The 23,269-nt window shown below is 42.0% G+C and overlaps 1 protein-coding gene across 1 annotated transcript; it reads right to left on the minus strand.

Moving 5' to 3' along the window:
- Positions 1 to 4,873: 4,873 nt before the first annotated feature.
- Positions 4,874 to 22,738, minus strand: LOC130100911 (gastrula zinc finger protein XlCGF7.1-like). Its single transcript, XM_056266569.1, has 3 exons — positions 22,654 to 22,738; positions 5,797 to 5,880; positions 4,874 to 5,712 (listed from the first exon to the last, which is right to left on the minus strand). Exons 1-3 carry the CDS (start codon positions 22,724 to 22,726, stop codon positions 4,973 to 4,975), a joined length of 897 nt encoding a protein of 298 aa, XP_056122544.1. The 5' UTR covers positions 22,727 to 22,738; the 3' UTR covers positions 4,874 to 4,972.
- Positions 22,739 to 23,269: the final 531 nt, after the last annotated feature.

Below are 23,269 nucleotides of genomic sequence, written 5' to 3' on the forward strand. Positions count from 1 at the left end.
AACCAATCACATGGCAGTTGCTTTAATGCATTTAGGGGTGTGGTCCTGGTCAAGACAATCTCCTGAACTCCAAACTGAATGTCAGAATGGGAAAGAAAGGTGATTTAAGCAGTTTTGAGCGTGGCATGGTTGTTGGTGCCAGACGGGCCGGTCTGAGTATTTCACAATCTGCTCAGTTACTGGGATTTTCACGCACAACCATTTCTAGAGTTTACAAAGAATGGTCTGAAAAGGGAAAAACATCCAGTATGCGGCAGTCCTGTGGGCGAAAATGCCTTGTTGATGCTAGAGGTCAGAGGAGAATGGGCCGACTGATTCAAGCTGATAGAAGAGCAACTTTGACTGAAATAACCACTCGTTACAACCGAGGTATGCAGCAAAGCATTTGTGAAGCCACAACACGCACAACCTTGAGGCGGATGGGCTACAACAGCAGAAGACCCCACCGGGTAGCACTCATCTCCACTACAAATAGGAAAAAGAGGCTACAATTTGCAAGAGCTCACCAAAATTGGACAGTTGAAGACTGGAAAAATGTTGCCTGGTCTGATGAGTCTCGATTTCTGTTGAGACATTCAGATGGTAGAGTCAGAATTTGGCGTAAACAGAATGAGAACATGGATCCATAATGCCTTGTTACCACTGTGCAGGCTGGTGGTGGTGGTGTAATGGTGTGGGGGATGTTTTCTTGGCACACTTTAGGCCCCTTAGTGCCATTTGGGCATCGTTTAAATGCCACGGCCTACCTGGGCATTGTTTCCCTGGATGTGCATCCCACAAATCTCCATCAACTGCAAGATGCTATCCTATCAATATGGGCCAACATTTCTAAAGAATGCTTTCGGCACCTTGTTGAATCAATGCCACGTAAAATTAAGGCAGTTCTGAAGGCGAAAGGGGATCAAACACAGTATTAGTATGGTGTTCCTAATAATCCTTAAGGTGAGTGTATATATAATAACATATAATATAATTTTAATGAGCCGTTCTACACACATAATATCTAAGTGATATAACACAGCTGAATCAGTTAATCCAAGTCTCCAGGATCACTAAAAGCGTCAAGGTGTTCTGGAGCAACACTGCAGGACACCAGCTATGGTGCCATGGAAAAGGGTCAAGGGTCAAACCCTTCATATTTGTAAAAGTGACGTATTTAATTGACATGTATATGTACATGTAGGCTTAACAAAGACAGTTACCTTCAAATCATTAAGATGGCATCTACTTCCAATTAAAATGTAGTTTAAATGTTTTTTTTTACAATGTCATTTTGGATGACAAAAATGCCTTCCATAAAAACTGGCAGGAGTCTTTAATACACATATTTCAGAAGTTGTACTGAACACACAAATTTTTTTAAATTCTTTTCATTCTAATTAAGTGCAAGCATATTTTTAAATTTGGAAAACAAGACTTCGACCGCCAAGTATACCATTCTTGCCGGTGTGGTTGTGGCCCAATGCCGGCAGGTTTGCAGTTCTTCAGAGTTCTTCATTGCTCGGGCCAGTGTATTTAGGCCGATTCTGGGGAGTCATTCATCCCGTGTCTGGCAACTGCAACCGGGCCGAGTTATTTCTTCCGGCCTGCCAGATCTTGCCCATTATCAGGCCGAATCGTAAAAGGCTACCAGGGTAATTGTTCTGATGAACCCAAATAGAGGAAGTGATAAGGTTTAAAATATTTATCTGACCATTGCTTCATCAACTGGGCTCGTGTGGATCACCTTTGTTGATTTTATTCATTCAGACGGGATCGTTCTCTTCTACAGGCCAAAAGTCTCTATATTAAAAGTATCACCCAAAAATGAAAACTCATCTAAAATGACCTTTAGAAAGTGATGCATTTCTGTGAGAAAAAATATCCATATTTAAAACTAAAATAACTAGCTTCCGACAGATGGCCGTACGCATCGATTTACGGCGAAAGAGTAACACTCGACTCCTGACGTAATGACGAACGCAGAAGCTCAGAGGAGAGCAAAACAAAACACCAGTCACGAATTAGATGTCAAAAGGAGAATTTATAAAGAGAAATTCGCAAAATGCGACTAAATATCGAGCTTCTTCCTTCTACCTAGCATGTCGTCGGCGCTGGTCGAGTGTTCGCTACTGTCTATGGGTGTTGTTCTTGCTCCATGTAGTTTCGTATTGCAGCCACAGGAGTATGAGGCCTGTACTTGAGCAACAGCACAAACTCTTGCAAACTCCTTTTGCAAACTCCACCGGCCCTAATGACGCCCTCCACCACTCCACCGGCCCTAATGACGCCCTCCATCACTCCTCCGGCCCTAATGACGCCCTCCATCACTCCACCGGCCCTAATGACGCCCTCCATCACTCCTCCGGCCCTAATGACGCCCTCCATCACTCCACCGGCCCTAATGACGCCCTCCATCACTCCACCGGCCCTAATGACGCCCTCCATCACTCCTCCGGCCCTAATGACGCCCTCCATCACTCCACCGGCCCTAATGACACCCTCCATCACTCCACCTGCCCTAATGACGCCCTCCATCACTCCACCGGCCCTAATGACGCCCTCCATCACTCCTCCGGCCCTAATGACGCCCTCCATCACTCCATCGGCCCTAATGACGCCCTCCATCACTCCACCTGCCCTAATGACGCCCTCCATCACTCCATCGGCCCTAATGACGCCCTCCATCACTCCACCTGCCCTAATGACGCCCTCCATCACTCCACCGGCCCTAATGACGCCCTCCATCACTCCACCGGCCCTGACTCCAATGACTCCACCTGGCCTAAGGACGCCCTCCATCCCTCCACCTGGCCTAATGACGCCCTCCATCACTCCACCGGCCCTAATGACTCCCTCCATCCCTCCACCTGGCCTAATGACGCCCTCCATCCACTCCACCTGGCCTAATGACCCCCTCCATCCCTCCACCTGGCCTAATGACGCCCTCCATCACTCCACCGGCCCTAATGAGTCCCTCCATCACTTCACCTGCCCTAATGACGCCCTCCATCACTCCACCGGCCCTAATGACTCCCTCCATCCCTCCACCTGGCCTAATGACGCCCTCCATCCACTCCACCTGGCCTAATGACCCCCTCCATCCCTCCACCTGGCCTAATGACGCCCTCCATCACTCCACCGGCCCTAATGAGTCCCTCCATCACTTCACCTGCCCTAATGACGCCCTCCATCACTCCACCGGCCCTAATGACGCCCTCCATCACTCCACCGGCCCTAATGAGTCCCTCCATCACTTCACCTGCCCTAATGACGCCCTCCATCACTTCACCGGCCCTAATGACGCCCTCCATCACTCCACCTGGCCTAATGACGCCCTCCATCACTCCACCGGCCCTAATGAGTCCCTCCATCACTTCACCTGCCCTAATGACGCCCTCCATCACTCCACCGGCCCTGACTCCAACTGGCCTAAGGACGCCCTCCATCCCTCCACCTGGCCTAATGACGCCCTCCATCACTCCACCGGCCCTAATGACTCCCTCCATCCCTCCACCTGGCCTAATGACGCCCTCCATCCACTCCACCTGGCCTAATGACCCCCTCCATCCCTCCACCTGGCCTAATGACGCCCTCCATCACTCCACCTGCCCTAATGACGCCCTCCATCACTCCACCGGCCCTAATGACGCCCTCCATCATCCAACGGCCCTAATGACGCCCTCCATCACTCCACCGGCCCTAATGACTCCACCTGGCCTAATGACGCCCTCCATCCCTCCACCTGGCCTAATGACGCCCTCCATCACTCCACCTGGCCTAATGACGCCCTCCATCACTCCACCGGCCCTAATGACGCCCTCCATCACTCCACCGGACCTAATGACGCCCTCCATCACTCCACCTGCCCTAATGACGCCCTCCATCACTCCACCGGCCCTAACGACTCCCTCCATCCCTCCACCTGGCCTAATGACGCCCTCCATCACTCCACCGGCCCTAATGACGCCCTCCATCACTCCACCGGACCTATTGAGTGCCTCCATCACTCCACCTGCCCTAATGACACCCTCCATCACTCCACCTGCCCTAATGACGCCCTCCATCACTCCACCGGCCCTAATGACGCCCTCTATCACTCCACCTGGCCTAATGACGCCCTCCATCACTCCATCGGCCCTAATGACGCCCTCCATCACTCCACCTGCCCTAATGACGCCCTCCATCACTCCACCTGCCCTAATGACGCCCTCCATCACTCCACCGGCCCTAATGACACCCTCCATCACTCCACCTGCCCTAATGACGCCCTCCATCACTCCACCTGGCCTAATGATGCCCTCCATCACTCCACCTGGCCTAATGACGCCCTCCTCCGGCCCAATGACGCCCTCCTCCGGCCCTAATGACGCCCTCCATCACTCCATCGGCCCTAATGACGCCCTCCATCACTCCATCGGCCCTAATGACGCCCTCCTTCACTCCACCTGCCCTAATGACGCCCTCCATCACTCCACCGGCCCTAATGACGCCCTCCATCACTCCACCGGCCCTAATGACGCCCTCCATCACTCCACCTGCCCTCTCCTCACTCATGTCCTCCAGTTTCCCACACATGCAGGGCGCTCTTATACTGATGACTGACGCTTGAGTTCAAGTGGAGTAAATATGGCAGTGAGAAAAGTGCATTGCTTCATAAATTGTGTGTTATCTATAAGAAAGGCATATAAATGAATTCATTTTTGGTTTTGACTGGTTTTCCAACACCATGGCATCCTCTTTTAGACTCCTAATATCATTACAAGCAAATATTCTCATTTCTCAGTGCAAACATGTTTAATTTAAGACATTAAACTATTAAGCTGTAGAAATAATTAACAGACCTTGTTTTTGAATGGTACCATACATGTAATTTTATTCATTTAAAAGTGTTTTTACTGCTAAACATTAAATCCCTTCACAACACCAGGCATGTTTCAATTATTCGTTTATATTCTGAACTAATACATTCATGTCTCCTGAACTGCCTTTCTCACTGCAGGTAATGTGTTTTAGTAGACGACCCTGCTATATTGCTCTGTTGGGACACATTTGCTCCTGAGGGAAAACCATGACCTGAGGCTACAGCTGGGATCATGAACTTTTCTAGGGACCTGTATTTATTATGCATGAATGATTTTAAATGAATTCGAAGGCTAGACATTTGGCTGAAACTCTTGTTACATGAAGCGCAGTGAAACGGCTTCACTTCACTGTGAACGACCTCGTGGACTTTCAGGTGTGACGACTGAATAAAAGCTTTTCCACACTGAGAACAGATGAAAGGCTTCTCACTGGAGTGAGATTTTAAGTGAAGGTTAAAGTTTGATTTCAGTATAAAACCTTTCCCACACTGCGGGCATGTAAAAGGCTTCTCTTCAGTGTGAGTTTTCATGTGTGTCCCAAGGGCTCCTTTCTGCGTGTAACTCTTCCCACATTGACTGCATGAGTAAGGCTTCTCTCCAGTGTGGATTCTTATGTGTTCTGTAAGGCTTCCGCTTTGTTTAAACCCTACTCCACAGTAACTGCATGTGAAAGGTCTTTCTCCAGTGTGAATCCTTGTGTGATCCTTAAGGCTTCCTTTACATGTGAAACTCTTTCCACACTGAAGGCAGGTGCATGATGGCCTTTTAGCTTTTGATCTTTGAGGTCTTTTCTGTGAAACATTCTTTTTAGTCTTTAAACAACTAGAAGATTTTTTTCTTCCTGTGATATTCAGAGATTTCTGATGTTCTTCCTCTTCACTTTCCACTTCACTCAGTTCTTCACTTTCTTCTTCACTTTCCACTTCACTAAGTTCTTCACTTTCTTCTTCACTTTCCACTTCACTCAGTTCTTCACTTTCTTCTTCACTTTTCACTTCACTCCGTTCTTCACTTTCCTCTTCCACTTTCATCAGATCTGAAAGGAACAAATTAAATTAAATCCCCATTTTCAGAATTTGAATTCAATTGACAAAGATGAAGATGAGTGACCCCAGTTACCCAGTATTAAATTCAGGGCAGAAATTCTTGATTTATCTAATATCGCATGTGATTCTTCAAAATTTGTGAAATAGTATAAGTGACACTGTCCTTCGGTCCGAAATCAGTGTTTTCAACTTTTCATAGAGACTCTTAATTTTATAATCCCTATAGCTCAAAACAAAGACTGAAACTGGTTTAATCTTGACCAGCTTGATTTGTGAATTTGTTTTCACAGCAAAGCATTGTAGGTCAAACTCTTGCTAAGTCTGCTAATCAATAATGTGTAAGGTAACCATTTTTCATAATTATCTTTTTTTTTTCTAATAGGGAAGTTAGGCACCCAGGAAAGGGTTAACCGACCAAGTTATAGACTCAAGAAAGGGTTAACAGGCCAAAACTGTACTGTGAAATATTTCACAAATTACATTTGTGAAGTTAGTCACAAACAAGGGTTAACAGACCAGATAAGTACGGTTAAGGATTTTACAAATCAGAATATGAAGTTATGGACTCTGGAAATGGTTAACAGGCCAAAACTTTACTGTAAAAGTTCTCACAAATCAGAATGTTGAAGTAAATGACTCAAGGGAAGTGTCAACAGATTGCAATTGTACAATGAAACCTTTCACAAATCAAAAGAGTGAAGTTAGAAATTCAGCTTTTTAATGCAACCATTATGATCAACCCTTAACCGAGTACTCCCTCTAAAGCGGAGTGCTGAGTATTCCCTCTAAAGCGGAGTGCTGAGTATTCCCTCTAAAGCGGAGTGTACCGCCCACGGGCGCCACGAAAACATTCATAATCATATTTATCAAAACTAGTACCTTGATCAACACAACATTTGAAAGCTTAGAATCTGAACTTTACAATGAATGTAGCCAATTTGATTAACTCCTAAGTAGTGCCGAGTTCCCCCTCATGGTCCATATACCTTGTCGTGGTGGGAGGGCTTGCGTATCTCAGTTACCCGGAGAGCTTATGCTCCTGGTAGGGTCACCCATGCTGGACAGGTCAACCTGGACCACATCTCTCCTCCAGGCTAAAGAGGATGGCTTAGGGCTAACAATTGTAAAAAAATCCGTAAAAAAAGAAGAAAAACAAACTGTTACAGACACGTCGACAACAATTCATTATACTCCGCTCCTGGAAGAGAAAGGGCTCGTCTCAAGAACGTATGACGTGTTGTGGTGGAAGCCGAAAGGAAGCCACAATGCAGACCACCTTTTTATCAACCAGGAAAACCTTTACCATCGGATCATGGAACATCAGGACAATGAACGAAGCAGGGAAAACTGCAACTGCAAGTAGCAGCCGAGATGCAGAGTTACAATTGAGGAGTTCTAGCGCTCAGCGAGACCAGATGGCTGCAGTCAGGACAACTGAGACTGTCAACAGGGGAACTGCTGCTGTGTTCAGGACATGAAGACGACAGTGCTGCACATACAGACGGCGTGGCACTTATGCTGTCCAGAGAGGCACAGTAGGCGCTGATCGGCTGGGAAGCTCGACATGGACCAAGGAAGATGACTGCCTCATTTAAAACCAAAAAGAAAAACATCAAGCTTAACATCATCCAGTGCTACGCACCAACAAATGACAGCAGCGAGGGCACGAAAGACCACTTCTATGGTAGACTTCAAGCTGTATTGGACAAAAGGAAGGGCAAAGATGTGAACATCCTGATGGGGATAAAAATAGGAGCAGACAACACAGGAACAAAAATGGAGAGAAGTTTGCGGACATCTGTGCACTGAACAACTTGCTCATCGGGGGCAGCATCTTTGCACACAAAAGGATCCACAAGGCCACGTGGGTGTCTCCGGACCATGCCACAGAAAACCAGAAAGACCACCTGTGTATCTCCAAAAAGTTCAGAAGATCACTCCAAGATGACCGAGTGAAGAGGGGTGCAGATGCAACAACTGATTACCATCCACTAGTTGCAAAACTGAAAATGAAGCTAAAAAAGATTTTCAGGCAAGAGCTGTATGATGAGGAAACGGACCTCCACACCGTGTGGAAAAGAGTAAAAAATGCCCTAACCTTAACCTGCCAGGAAGTAGGAGGACCAAAGAAGCCCCAACAGAAAGACTGGATGACAGCAGACACCTTTAACAAGACGTGAGCTTAGAATTATAAGGTTCTATCTCCGTTTAGGGTAGTTCTGAGATATTGAGCATCAAAGTTTTTACATCCCTGCTGTTTTGTGAGATGGAACCTTTTTATTTTATTAATAACTACTAACAAAATATTTTTTTTTTACAAAAATAACACCACACAGGCATTAATGAACACCTAATGGATAAGATTATGTCAAAAACTCAATTTCGACCAAAAGTGGAGATAGAACCTTATAATTCTAAGCTCACGAAGATACAAGTGAGAAAACAGAAGAAGGAATCCCTCAAGTAGGGATGGGTATCGTTAAGGTTAACGTGTTACTACTCTTACCGATACTACTCATCGATCCGGTACTGTAACGGTATTCTTATCGGTTCCTTTTGGTGTGTGTTTTTTTTTAAGAATTAAGAACATAATTAACATTACTTTATATTTTGAAATGTAGAATATCTATAGCAAAAGAAAAAGCAATGTTATGTAGCAGTGTGCAGGCTTTTTTGTTTTATATACATAAGATAGGACACGATAAGCAAAAACAAGTACAAACACATGGTCAAAAAAACAATACAATGAAACTAAGATCTAATAGGTAACTGATGCACCATCATTTTCTCCCAACTATTTAGCTTCATCCATTTAAGAAACTATTTAAGTGAATCTCAGAGCTGGTCATTTTGATATTTTTGTGTATATTTGATAGTTTAGACGTGCACACAAAGCCTATAAGTATACTTTTCTTGTCTCGTTGCAGTCCGTTTCGGAGCGCGCGCCGCAACAGTAGAGACTCCATTTTACAACAATCACTGATCGTGCTGATTCTGGCGGTTTGTTTGGGTTTTAGGAAGAAATGGTAGTGGGAAGGGAAGTTGCGCTAGACAGAATGCGTCTAGTTTGTAATGGTTTATCTCAAATATATTCTTTTTATAATCTTTGGAAGCCAAAATTAGAATAATATCCCAGATCTAAGTGTAACCACGTTTGAATCTTCAGTTCTGTCCTCATTGTCACTCATTAAGCAGGGGCTGGGCCAGTGACAAATAAGGTTTTCAACTGATAAAAAATTCAAATAGGTTAAAACTGCACATCAAAGTAGTTATTATCTTTATGGGGATGTTTTTTACTTATTACTAAAATCTCAATTTTAAACAATGTATTTTAAGCGGTTTAACTGAGAAATATGTGACGACACCAGTCAAAATGTCATACGGGATAACGTTAAAGCATTTTCTAAATATTATGATATTAAAACTTTTCAAATCAAAAATACTTAATGAATATGTAAAGTGATGCAGTAAACAATATTTAAAGCTCAGAAAAAAAAATCTGCACAACTATTTTTTTCTCATTATATTGTGATTTCTTTAAACGTGACCCTACTTGTTCAAGTTCTTTACACACATTTTAACACTGCAATGTGATTTAAAATGCAAAATGTCTTAAAGTTTTACAGGACTTGACATCATGTTATTATTGTTTCCTCAACTCCATTAAGTGAAATTATCCATTTCAATGGGAAAAACAGCGTTATCCCGCCTGACTTAAATTGTTACCCGGTATGACACCATATGAGTTAACACATGAATTGAACACTTACACATAATAATGTTCATAAATAATTAATGTTATGCAATGTTTTTCCAAGGAAATTAATTAGGCTCCACTTTAGAGGAATAGAGATGTGGTTTTCAGTGTGTAAACTGTTACACACAAACACAGTGTGGTTTCTTCCCAGATTTGGCAAGTAAATACATTTAAACCATTTTTTTTGTTGTTTATGAATATCAAAACAGCACAACTTTTCAACATTAGGTTTAATTTATTACTGAAAAGTACCTTGAACCATTTTACTGATCATAGTCACTCTATATCAATATTCATAAATAATGTAAAGGGTTAAAGTAGGCGACCTTCACTGATTTCACTGAACAAATTTACAAAAGATGTAATTGAACAACATATTTATAAAGAAAAATCTTATTAATGGGTTGAACACTGAATCACTAAATTTCATTAAATGAACACTAAATGTTATTTTAGACAATGTCTATAGTAACTGTAATTGAATATTCTTATGAATTTTATAATTTGCTAATATTCAACTAAACAATGTTAATGATATGTCAATATCAAAATTTGAATGGAAATTATGCAAATTAAAGCTGAAAACTGTTAAAGAATATATTGTCAAACACGTCATCCAAGATAACGGATGACATTATGGGCTAACAACTGTTATCCTATATGACAAAATTGTTATCCGGTATGACAAAACTCAGATTAAATCTTAATCAGGCAGTATTTTTGGCTATCTATAGAAATCTGCAACCTTTACCTTCAACTTCCAAATATGTAAATTCATGCTAAATAAACAATTGACATAAAATCCACATTATATATGTTATTTTAGCGTTATCCCATATGACACAGGATTTTACTACATAGTGTGCTAGTGAGGAAAAAGGGTAAGTTAAACACATTTTATGAAAGACATAAAAGACTTTCACCATTGTTTGGGGGTCCTTCAGGGTCTTCCTGATTGTGTAACATGCTGTCTCACATCGTGTCAAAATAAAATGTACAATAAAATTGCTCCAATTTGCTTGTTATCCCGTATGACATTGGCTGACAGCCAGTTTTGGGACAGAATGCTCCAAAGCATAACAATCAACTGGATGTCATATTCTTTGTAATATTTAAATATATTGTTGTCAAGACTCATACAATAATGCCTGTGGCAGAGATGTTAGGGTTTATTAGATTTTTTACAGTTTGTTTGGCTTTTTTGTATGTCACTCTAAGGTCCGGACAGTTATCCGGTATAATGTCTAATAATTCTTACACTTTGTAATACCCTCACTATATGTTCATATCATTTGATAAACAGAGATTAATAGATTCAATAAATGTGCTTTTTATTAAACATTTCCTTATTTTGACTTCATAAAGCGATTTGGACATCAAAATTGCACGTCACGTCATTGGGCCGGCTGTCGAGTTGTGCGCGCTGTGGCTCCCATAAGAAATTGTAGTCTGCCTCGACCCAGAATCCTCTCCAAAATATATTTTAGAATAAGCTCCTCCCCACAATGGCTTAATTATCATAGAGATGAAGGAAGTGAAGTTATATTGTTTCTTCACCATTTGGGGTGATCACATCCTGAGCAAATGGTAGTCAATTGTAGAATGGGAATGGGAATGGGTGTGGGAGACCGAGAACCTTCTCAGACATTAGGGTGTCTCAACTTCATTATCATACAGAACACAGCCGTTACAACAAGAGCAACTTCATTTACATTAAGAGTGGTAAACAGTAACAGGATAAAAGGTTTAAGATTTGGATGTTTGGGCTCATTCTGACGCCGGTGAACCCAAGGTGCTTTGTGTGCCTTGCCACTGTTATGCTGTAATAAACTTCATTTTTGACATCTTGTAACACTCTCGATATTAGTGAGGATACATCAATAAAGATACAGAGAATTCAGTCATTTCCTGATGCACAAAGATGTGTATTATACAAACACCCAGAATAAATATATATCTTTCTTCACATGAGCAAAGTCCATCTTTTCATAACTTAGAGCAGTTCCCATAGTCTTTGCACAAACAGATGAACCACATATCTCTTACCGCTCATTTAGTTAGTCCCAGCCCCATTTACCCCAGTCCTTTGTGTGGCATTACATCAAAAAGTCCAATCAGTCACGAAGCACTCCAAAAAGACACAAGTAAATCCTGCCAGCGAGGCATTTGCTGCAAACAAGGATATCCACCTGGTAACTAAGAGAGTCGTCAATTGGAAAAGTTCCCGGGAAACAACCACCACCACACATTGGTTCCTACCTTTTATATACATCTGAAATCGTCATTCATGAAAGAAAACACCAGAGAGGAAGAAACAAAAACAGGACACAATACAAGAGTCCAGTACAGCATTATAGAAAATGGAGTCTAAAGAACTTCATAGTATTAGAAATCAAGATATACCACTTGATAACCTTAACACAATTTCCCCTCTTACATAACACATTGACATAAATTAAGTATACATATGTAGAGGTGCTACCATCTTCATTGTCCACTGGGGCTGGGCGATATGACCAAAATCTCATATCACGATAGAAGTCATCTCATATCCGGATAACGATATATATCACGATATACTGTAAAACTTCAAATAATAGCCCGGGCTTTTATTTTCCCAAATCGCCGAACTGCACCGGCTTGTATTTGAGGCAGGCGTCTATGAGACAGGCCTTTCATTTAGTGTAGGCCTAGAGATAACGAAGATTACGTTTTATTTATAAATGTGTTTAACAAATCCGTTAATCTAAGAATTAGCCTAGGCTACTTTATTATGTCTAAAGGGGGTCGCTCACCGGACGAGAAGCGCGCGCGCCGTGTCTATAGCAACTCGAGGTATCGCACACCGGACGCGCGCTGTCAGTTTATGGCCAGCAGTATTATTATGTTTAAGGACATTATGGAATTAAGATCATGTCTGTACTATGTTATGATAGTACTGTACAATTAAATACAATCGTTGCTTAGTCTGCAGTCTGAACACTTTACCTCAGAGCGTCCGTTAACTGAATGAATTGGGAATATCACCTGAAAATCCGATAACAGCATCAATTTGAATTCAACCAGCTGATTTCTGTAAATGAATGTACAACTAAATGTATGTTGCAGCACAGGGTGAAGTCAGTATATAACGATAATTGTACATTTACTATAACCATAGCTTTTAGATTATTGGCAGAATTAAAAAAAACGAAACGAAGTGACAGCCATGGGCTGAACAATACATTACTGGTAATATCCATCGAGCCTATGAACTTGTTGCCCGAAACACATCAACAAGAAAGAATGAAGGCTATACCCTGTAAAACGATCTCCTTCTCTCTCCGGCCTCCGCTAACTCTGCTTGCGCTAACAACTCCGCCCAGATGCGCGCAATCTGCACCACAGAACTGGTTTAAACAGACGATCTGACGGGTTTTAGAAGATTAAATACAAACCGAAACTAAAAAACAGACCAGGCCTCTATTTGAGACTGGCGTTTATTTATCCAAACCACCCTAAAATGGTCAATACAACAAATAGAAAGTTAACCAAACCATCTAGCCCCTCGTTTAGGAACGAGCTCCTCGGTTTGTTCTGGCTGGTTCTTCTCCTGCTCGGAAACACCCGGTTCTGTCACCCCTTCATTCATGCTGTTATTCACGTTTCTGCCTGCATCCCCATGGTGGCGTGAAAGATCGCAGTCATCCAAATTTTTGCCGTAAACAATGTTTTTTTGCGACACCACGATATAAACGATATGGCATAATATGAAACGATAGGCTTTTTATATCGTCCATCCGATATATATCGTCATATCGCACAGCCCTATTGTCCACTAGGGCTGCAACGATTAGTCGACGTTGTCGACAACGTCGACAATAAAAATTTGTCGACAAATATCTTTGTTGTCGAGTAGTCGTTTGATCTCACGTGACCTAATGTAAGGGCCTGCAATCCCGCGATTTGACCGCTACGGCGCTGTAGCGCTAGAGTGTAGTGCAGCCCTTACAAATGCTATTGCGGTAGAAGAGAAAACAGCGCGAATTATGACAGTGCAAACGAATCCGAACTAGCAAGGTTTAGGTTTGGGAAAGTTTCACAAAACTTCAAATCAAGAATGCTGTCGTGTGCAATGTTGGGGTGCAAGAGGAAACATCCCGGCAAAAGAGGAGCCGGTGAGAAGTGAGTGTTCTCCAGCTGGAGCTAACTAACCACCAGCGGCAAATCTCTCTTTATTAGAGAATGCAATACTACTAATAATAGTAATAATATTATCAATAGTAATATAATTACAGTAATGTGATGACTTATTTTGTATAGAATAAAGCTTGATCCAGCTTAGGAGTCAGGGCTGTTTTTATTATTGTAACACTATTAGTATATTAGGTAGTATTATAGTCTTATCACTTGCCTGTATTTTGTTCAATAATCATGAAGACTTACAAAACGAGATGTTATATCCTTCCTATGATATAGGAAGAATATCATGGCAGTTACTTTATCATACTATAAATTAAAAGGTGAATGAGAACGTCTCTGTCAGCTCAATTGTCATGTAAAAAAAGATTGTAATTTTATAATTATAATAATTGTTTGCAGATTAATATTTTACCATTCTTTGTGTCCTGAAGTAAATGTCCCTTTTTCTGTTTCAGTTCTAAGAAAAGCAGTGGGCCTATTAAACAATGCTTAGAGAGCATTTGTGTGTGATTTGAGTTGGACCGAAATCTGAAAACTTAAAGAGAATGACCTGTTTAGTTGGCTCAAAGTTCATTAAAACAACTATTTCAAAAGCTGAAGTGATTTTCTTTTTTTATATTATAGTTAGAATATGTATAACTCAATGTTTTAACTAATTGGAAAAGCTGAATAATCGTTCCAAACTTACTGATTAGTCTGCGAACTAATCGACGATTAGTCGATTAATCGTTCTAATAATCGTTAGATTAATCGATTATCAAAATAATCGTTTGTTGCAGCCCTATTGTCCACTTCACTTTTTCTTACACTCCGCATGAGAGATTGCTCGCTCTCTCTTCTGGACTGCGAATAGTAAAATTGCATCACAGGCAAATGGTTTAATAATATTATAGAAATGGCTGGGGAGATAAACATGTTCAAGATAACATCTTTATAGCAATAAGTGTATTTTCTTAATTTTTCCAGTATCGACAGCAGAACCGATAACGTCCGAGCTTATCGATACAGCGTTTAATACCGGGTTTCGTTACCCATCCCTACACTAAACATTAGCCACACAAGAGCAGCAAAGGCAGCAGCACAAGCTGAATACACAGAAGCCCACCAAGAGGTAAAGCGAAGTTTGAGGACCGACAAGCGGAGCTATATTGACAACCCAGCAGAGGAGGCAGAGCAAGCTGCAGCAACAGGCCACATGACAACTATACGACACTGCCAAGACACTAACAGGTAAATACAGTAGACCAGAAAGACCAGTCAAGGATAAGGAGGGACAGGTCATCATGGGGATAGAGCCGCACCTGAAGAGGTGGACAGAACATTTTGAAGAGCTGCTGAACAGACCAGCACCGGGAAGCCCTCCTGATAGGGGTGTGCCAAAAAATCGATTCACAGAAGAATCTAGATTCTCATTTGCAACGATTCAGAATCGATCTGAAATGTCCAAGAATCTTTATCTTTCCAAGAAAGATTTAATAAATAAATAAAACAGCTGGCTGTTCGCCTCCATTTTTGTAACTACAGCCTATACGGGACGTCCGGAGGTCATGCACGCAGCCGGTTTTTGAACGTGAGCGGCAAATCAGAGGAAGCAAATATGGATGCTTTTATGGAGCTTCTGATGCTTCTAAATATGATGCTTCTACATTCATTCTGCCGTGGCGGGCCGCCACACCTAAAATAAACCCGCCACGGCTGCAGCTTCTCAGTGAGGTCCGATATTAATGTGCATACTAGTGTTATTGTTAAGCTAAGGCATAAAAAACATTGTAAAGCACCATAAAGTGTTCGCACTATATTCCAAGACTTCTAAAGTCATTCAATAGCATAATGTGAGGTAAAAATGAATATTTAAGTCGTTAGTTAAAGTTAATAGAAACTCATCTCTCCTCAGTCATTCTCCATTCAGCATTCACACAGCGCGTTATAGCGTTTTATAAATCATAATCCTTTCTCCCGGGTGTCTGTTAGATTACAGCACTGGAGAGCGCTATGAATTGTTCTTCATGCGCACTGTAACTGAAATTTAAAACTGTTAAAAGAAAATGCTCAATAAACTGTTGCATATATATATTACATTAAGCATAGATAGACAGATATAATCTCTTCGCTTTGTGCTTTGAACTTTTCAATCCGGAGCGCTGCGCGCTGTGACTTCGCGTTGCTTCAAGTGCATCATTCTGCGCACGGGATGCGCATAATCGCTTTGCCGCTCTTATTCGAGCCTTTCATGTTATAATGTTATAATACTTAGGGGAGGTTTAAACACCTGGGGTAAGGGGGCGTGGCCAATGGGAATATCACTCATGGGCCACGCCCCCTCCCCCTGGCGAAATGGGCCTGCCACCACAGCTGGAAAAAATCCTAGAGGAAACACTGGTCTCCGTTTGTCATTCTGTATAGCAAAGCAGATGAGAGTAGATCATGATCAGAAACCCGATTAGAAATCATTATGGATAAAATCGAATCGTTTTAAATCGAAAATCTTTTTGAATCGAAAATCGATTTTGAATCGAATCGTGGCCTCAAGAATCGGAATCGAATTGAATCGTGAGATGGTAAAAGATTCCCACCCCTACCTCCCGATGTCCAGGCAGCTGATGATGACCTACCGATGGACTGCAGCAAACCCACCGGGGGTAAAGCCGCGGGCCCGAATGACATCCCGGCAGGAGCACTGAAGGCAGACACTGAAACCACCGTTGACATGCTGTTCCCTCTCTTTGAAAAGACCAGGGAGGAGGAGGACATACCAGCAGATTGGAAAGAGGGCTACCTCATTAAGATACCAAAGAAGGGGGACTTGAGCAACTGTGCAAACTACAGGGGAATCACACTATCACCAGTCCCAGGCAAAATCTTCAACAGGATAATCTTAGACCGAATGAAAGATGCAGTGAACCACCTTTTCTTCCAAAAGAAAAATCATGCACAGACCAGATCGCAACATTGCGTATCATTTTAGAACAGTCTACGGAATGGAATTCGTCCCAGTACATCCATTTTGATTATTCTGGGAAGGCGTTTGACAGTGTCCACTGAGAAAGTCTCTGGCAGCTACTTCAGCACTACGGGATACCAATCAAGCTAACGAGCCTGATCAAGAACTCCTGCGAAGGAGTGACCTGCAGGGTGGCCAAGTGTTTCCCCTAACATTGTTTTTGGGGGGCGGCCCGCCTCTTCAAAACGAACACTACATATTCTGTGAGAATGAATGGTGCAGACGATGCGCAGTTTCATTTACCTCTCTCACACACACACACACACACACACACACACATGCTGAAGCACGTGTGACGCTCGAGCTGGGGTTTTTGCCTATATGAGGACGCGAATGCATGATTGGTATTGGAATCTTTACACTGTCAGATTCTGTGTTGATTTTAAAACTTACTTATAAGTAGGGATGGGACAATTACCGGTTTCACGATAAACCACGATAAAAATGTACTGACGGTTAGTATTATCGTTTGAAATTTAATTATCAATAAAACCGCGTTTGATTATCGCGATTTTAATAACTCACTGTAAATCCTGTCTAGCCAGAAACAGTCTGACGCAGGCGCAGCGCGCAATGTTTTTTTTTTTTTTATTATTCGAGAAGGAATGGTGGAAGGCAGTGACCGTGCTCGGGAGATTTTCCAGCCTTTTAAGAGGACCAAATCTGAGGTGTGGTCATATTTTGGCTTACACAGAAGTCCCGAGGGAAGCTTGATCGAGGATGGTCACCCTGTCTGCGGAACAAAACGTCGCTGCAATAGAAACACTTCAAATCTGCCGAGCCGTCTTGTGCGGCCATCACCCAGTGTTGCATATGAACACAAGGCAAGTTAACTTTGACCTCAATACCAAAACTACGTCTGGGAAATAATGGGGCACAAAATATTGTTTTGAGTTAAAATGTTTTATCTCACTCGAAATAGACGGGAAGCTTCCGCGAAGAAAGGTTCGCAGCAAGAGGCTTTGAGCCAAAGACGAACGAACAACTTCAAACCATACTATTATTAAAGTGATAATTGCAGGTTAACTACCACAACCAATTAATGTGTAAATTAAAGTACTTAATATGTATACATTTAAAAATTTCTGTCTTAAAATGCGTTAAAATAACATTTATGGGGTTTCTTCAAAGGCAGCATGTTTTCTACAGTAACTGGGTGATGACGTCATAAGAGGGAGCGCGGGCGGTAATGCACTCACTCTGTGTGCGCGGGTGAGGGAGAATAAAGCGATTCGCGGGACTCCCGCAAACTAGAAATATCTATGAATAAAACATTAAAACTAATACATTTGTATTAATCTGTTTCAGAAAAGCAATAAGAACAACTAAAACAAAATAGAAACGGTTTACAGGCAGAGTTTCTATTTCTAACATGTCTGCAGCGTTGAGCGATGTAGCCAATCACAGACATGTGTTGATTTCTTTAACGCAATAATGGCCAATCAGAAGCATTTATAATGGACTCCCCTCACCACTCAAAACGGACTTTTTGTTCAGAGCTGAATTCTGTATGCTGGCAAATCCTCTAATTATACAAACAAAGTGTATATATTATGAAAGCTTCATTGATAATAACAGATGTGTGAGATCGCGATGAACTGATGTCAGCTTTAGGAATTATTATGGGAGCGTGCATCAGGCATGCCAAACCATGCACGCAGTAGCCCGCTTGCTTTTATGTTACAACAGTGGTTTGTGTGTTAATGCTTTATAACGAATAATTGATCAGGAGCATGTATGCTGGTGTGTATGGTGGCGACACGTAGGCTAACTTGAAAGTATTTGGAGGTACAGAAAAAAAGTCTTTTTGCGGGCGGGAGCGGGCCAAAACATAAATGTCGCGGGCGGGAGAAAGTAATATAGAAAGTAGTTGAGAACGTCAGTTATAACGACCCACCTATTAAAAAATAGTCGGGTTTAAACCGGGCTCGGGCTCATAATTCCAGTTAATGTGTCGGGCAGGGCCGGACCGGGCTCGGGTATTATGTTATGTATTAAGTTATGCTAACGCTTACAGGCACGAATCAGCCGTTTGTCCTCGGGGAACTTGTGGAGCCTCTCCCCCGGTTTTGATGCATTCGTACATCCCGCACAAACACAATAGTTAACCATTTTTGCTAGCTAGGTCTCCAATATAACGTAACTCTAGGCCTGGAGCATAGACAGTAAAAGCTTGGAGTCCCTTTTATGACGTCACGCCCAGCCTAGTGGAGGGAGGGGGCGTGCTTAAAACCACTGCAAAACGTACCAACTTTCCATATTATATTCAGCATTTTGGTATAAAAACAAACAATGGTGGACGGTTCTTATCTTTATGTTTAGTAAGCACATTGCATTATCTTCGTGAAAAAATTGACCTGAAATTTACACTTTAAAGGGGGGGGTGAAATGCTGTTTCATGCATAGTGAGTTTTTTACACTGTTAAAGAGTTGGATTCCCATGCTAAACATGGACAAAGTTTCAAAAATGAAGTTGTAAGTTTGATGGAGTAATTCTGTTCCAAAAATACTCCTTCCGGGTTGTCACAAGTTTCGGAAAGTTTTTTTCGAATACGGGCGTGTGTGACGTCAGAGTGGCCGGAATTTCCTTATACGGGTCTTAAGGGCACTTCTCCCGGAAGGGCGCGCGCGCATCTGTAGCCTAGTGCGTGCGAGAGTACGCCTATGCCCATCAGAGCGCTGGGCTCGGTCGGCTGCGCTGCAATTAAAAAAATGGCTCCAAAAAAGTGTTTTTGGTTGCCAGGGCAAGACAACACTGCACAAATTTCCAAAGAACCCAGCGTTAAGGGACCTGTGGATGGATTTTGTTTTTCCAGAGCAGCAACGGAGTTGTGCAAGTGTTTTTGTTTGTTCCCTTCATTTCGACGGTAATAGTTTTATAAACAAGGCCCAGTTCAACGCCGGATTTGCAGATCGCCTAATACTTAAAGATGGAGCAGTCCCAACGATAAAGGTTCACGGTCGTGCGTTGGAACCGCAGGCGGTGAGTAAAACTGCTTCAAATGTCTGTGAGTTGTTAACTATCGGCGTGTAAGCACAGCAAGTAAACAACATGATCACATACAGTTAATGTATCTATGGAGCATGCGATGTATGGTGTGTGTGTGTGTTTAAATACATTTGTTTAGCTGGCCACTGTAGGTGTCAGTTTGTTTATTTGTAAAAATAAATCATGTCGTCATAAACCACGAGTCTGTCTGTTTACAACACACAAATGTTGTAAAACTCGCGTATGACATGGTGTTCTAAAAACACTGCGCTCAAGTTCAAATCATTTCTATTTTAAAAAAAAACGCTCGAGACCTTATGTTTTTCACTCATTTCACTGCCCATCTCACGTTTTTGTGAGCAAAAACGCGTTCTGTATGAACGAGCCCTTAGTATTGTTTAGATCCTTGTTCTGCATGGGATTACTATCTGATTGTTAGCCATGGTTTATTTTCGGATGTCACTCACAGCTTCCAGACGCTCTCAACGCAAAAGCTTCGCGCGCTCGTGTCGTGATTATTTAGCTCCGCCCACACGGCACGCCTCCACCCGCTCGGGTTTTTCCGGAAAGACTCGGTCCAGCCTATCTTTCTTTTATAAATATAATAAAACTAAAGACTTTTTGGAGATATGAAGGATGCAATACTACTCTATAGGTACTCAAGATGAACATGAGATTTTAAGGGATAGTAATGTATAGATTCATTGTACACTTACACCGATTTTTTTTTTACCACATAATTACGGGGACATTGAATTGAGATTAATGTGTTAAATCTTGCCTGTTTATAAATCCATTATAGACAATCATCCAGACAAGATGATCACAACAATATTATCAAACTCTGTATTGAAAATGAAATCAGAGTTGATTTATTGTTTAAAATCAAAAACGGGAGACGCAAGACTGCAAGTTGTATTTGAATGAAACAAGAGCGCGCCGCTTGTCCGCTGTGAAGCATGGATGTGGGGCGTGTAATAATGTGTTGCTATTGATGACGGTCATTATAAAGAGGGAAATGGCACTGAATAGAATCTTGCTTAACTGCATAGAGCTGCTTGTTTTATCTTTTGTTTGTTGATTTTCATATTTAAAACTTGTTGAAATGTTTTTAGTGTGAGCATCAGTTCTTTTTGAACACTCATCTCGTTTTAACAAAGCCTTTGGACACTATAATCGTGATATGAAATTTTCATACCGTCCCATCCCTACTTACAAGGCTTTGCATGGACTGGCACCTCATTATCTCTCTGAGCTTTTAACCCCTTACGCCGGGTTCACACCGGACGCTGAAGCGGCGCGGAACGAGGCCGCTTCCTTTCGGCGCCCATGCTAACCTATGGCGTCGTTCACACCAGACGCGGAATATTATTCGAATATTAAATTAAACAAGGAATGGAATTCGAATAGTATTATAGAGGAAGATTGACAGCCCTAAAGGACAGTATACCGTACAATGAAACAAAAAAATAATTTACAGTAGTTTTAATCTGTTAACCCTTTCCTGTGGATGACTTCTCAAATCAGAATAGTGAAGTTAAGGACTCAGGAAAGGGTTGTGACAGACACCAGTCCGTTACTTAGTTTTAAACTACAATTGCACTCCTCTCCACTAGGGGCAGTAGAGGACCGCTGTGCTTAGATGAAGCAGGCGAGCAGTCCAACAGATTAGCTTGATTATGAAAGCATGGCTGACCTCCTTGGTCAAACAAACATTCGGTTTCGTGCTCAACTAAGGACTTCTCTATGCTGAAGGCATATTTGTGGTCCTTGTCTGGGTGTTTCCACTGATTCCTGCTACGGGGTTCACGGTTTGATGTTTCCACATTGGACAGTTTCATTACTGCTACGGACACCCTTTGATTGTGAATCTATATGTTTGGTCACGGTCATCTACTTCAGTATCATTACCATCAAACATCATCATCTGACTCCTTCAGCTAACATCTGACTTTCACAATCACATTAACTTTCTACAGCAGTGAACGTTATAAAGACTGAATCGTACATTTCGTAAACTACAGCCCATATACAGAACCATATCTGAGCTGTTTGTTTTGCAATACCATTTAAATGTTGGATCTTTGTTTGAGTTTGTTTTTTTGTGTTTATATGAAGTCAAAAAAGGTGCTTTGCTGTTTTTCCCTCATTGGTTTAAACATATGTTGATGCCTATGACCCTCCCTAAAACAGATTTAGAGTTAATAATTACTCAGAGAAGCACGTGTTGGTTATAGGGTTAACAGATCAAAACTAATGTGAATGATTTCTCAAATCACAATAGTGAAGTTCTATAGTCTATTTGAGCCAAGTATGTACTAGACTAGATGAATATTTTCTAAACTTATAAGCTGATCTATATAATGGCTTGGATCTTTATTCATTTGCACAGCCTGTATTTCATTATTACACAAGAGAAAGAGGGCAGAGCAGTGAGAAACAATGAAACTGATCAATTGTGAAAGTGTTCATAAATCATGCTCAATCTTAACACGTGTTTGTATAATATTAATGCGGGATTCGTGCTTGTTGTAAATAATAGTTAAACGTGTAGAAACACAGATTTCCACCGGAGGATCGTCAGCTGAATTCACAGATCGACTCTCTCTCTCTCTCTCTCTCTCTCTCTCTCTCTCTCTCTCTCTCTCTCTCTCTCTCTCTCTCTCTCTCTCTCTCTCTCTCTCTCTCTCTCTCTCTCTCTCTCTCTCTCTCTCTCTCTCTCTCTCTCTCTCTCTCTCTCTCACACACACACACACACACACACACACACACACAACACACACAGTCATGCTCGCAGTTCCAGTCACTATCGCTACTGAAGAAAGATCACTAACCTCTCTGTTCGTCAGTATCTTCTTCTCTCACTCCTTCACTCATGTCTTCACACTCCTCTTTAATAAACTCCATTATCTCAGCTGTTGCTCCTGGACTCGCTCTTCTCCAGTGTGTGTGTGTGTGTGTGCTGATGGTGGAGGAAACCAAGCGTGCTGCTGAAAAGCCTCTCGATCGAGTAGCCTCTCGCTGCAGCCTGCGGTGGACATCCAACCCGGCCCACGTCCAAGTGTGACGTCAGAAGCCACGCCCATGCCCAAATTGGACACATTCTCATTAACATTTAAAAACAGGAAGAAGCATCGAGAAGAGAAGACTAGAAGACGAAGGTAACTGCGAAACAAAATGCACAAAACACACTTGCGGTTTTAGTATAAACACTGTTCAACATAATACGAATGAGTTGTATAAGAATGATTTGTTACCTATTGAAAGCAGCTCTTATTAATAGTTTGTAATGAGGTCAGTGCGGTTGATCACTTGACTAGCATTGTCAAAATATCGATGTAATTCGAATCAATAAGGTTTGATGATGTTGTTTTAGAGCTATGAATTATCTTCAACTTACATATTTGGTCATTTAACTCCCCTGTAATGTCTCAACTGAGTTGTGTGTTA

The sequence above is a fragment of the Rhinichthys klamathensis genome, unplaced genomic scaffold, assembly GCF_029890125.1.
Source record: "Rhinichthys klamathensis goyatoka isolate OS25496 unplaced genomic scaffold, OSU_Roscu_1.1 h1tg000011l_1, whole genome shotgun sequence".
NCBI classification, from domain to species: Eukaryota; Metazoa; Chordata; class Actinopteri; order Cypriniformes; family Leuciscidae; genus Rhinichthys; species Rhinichthys klamathensis.

Bases quoted from the DNA above. Each gene is read 5' to 3' on its own strand.
- LOC130100911 (XM_056266569.1), bottom strand. From the start codon at position 22,726: ATGGAGTTTATTAAAGAGGAGTGTGAAGACATGAGTGAAGGAGTGAGA. The intron at 5,881-22,653 runs GTTAGTGATCTT...TGTTCCTTTCAG, and splicing joins AGATACTGACGAACAGAGAG to ATCTGATGAAAGTGGAAGAG. The intron at 5,713-5,796 runs GTGAAGAAGAAA...GTGAAGAGGAAG, and splicing joins AGAACTGAGTGAAGTGGAAA to AACATCAGAAATCTCTGAAT.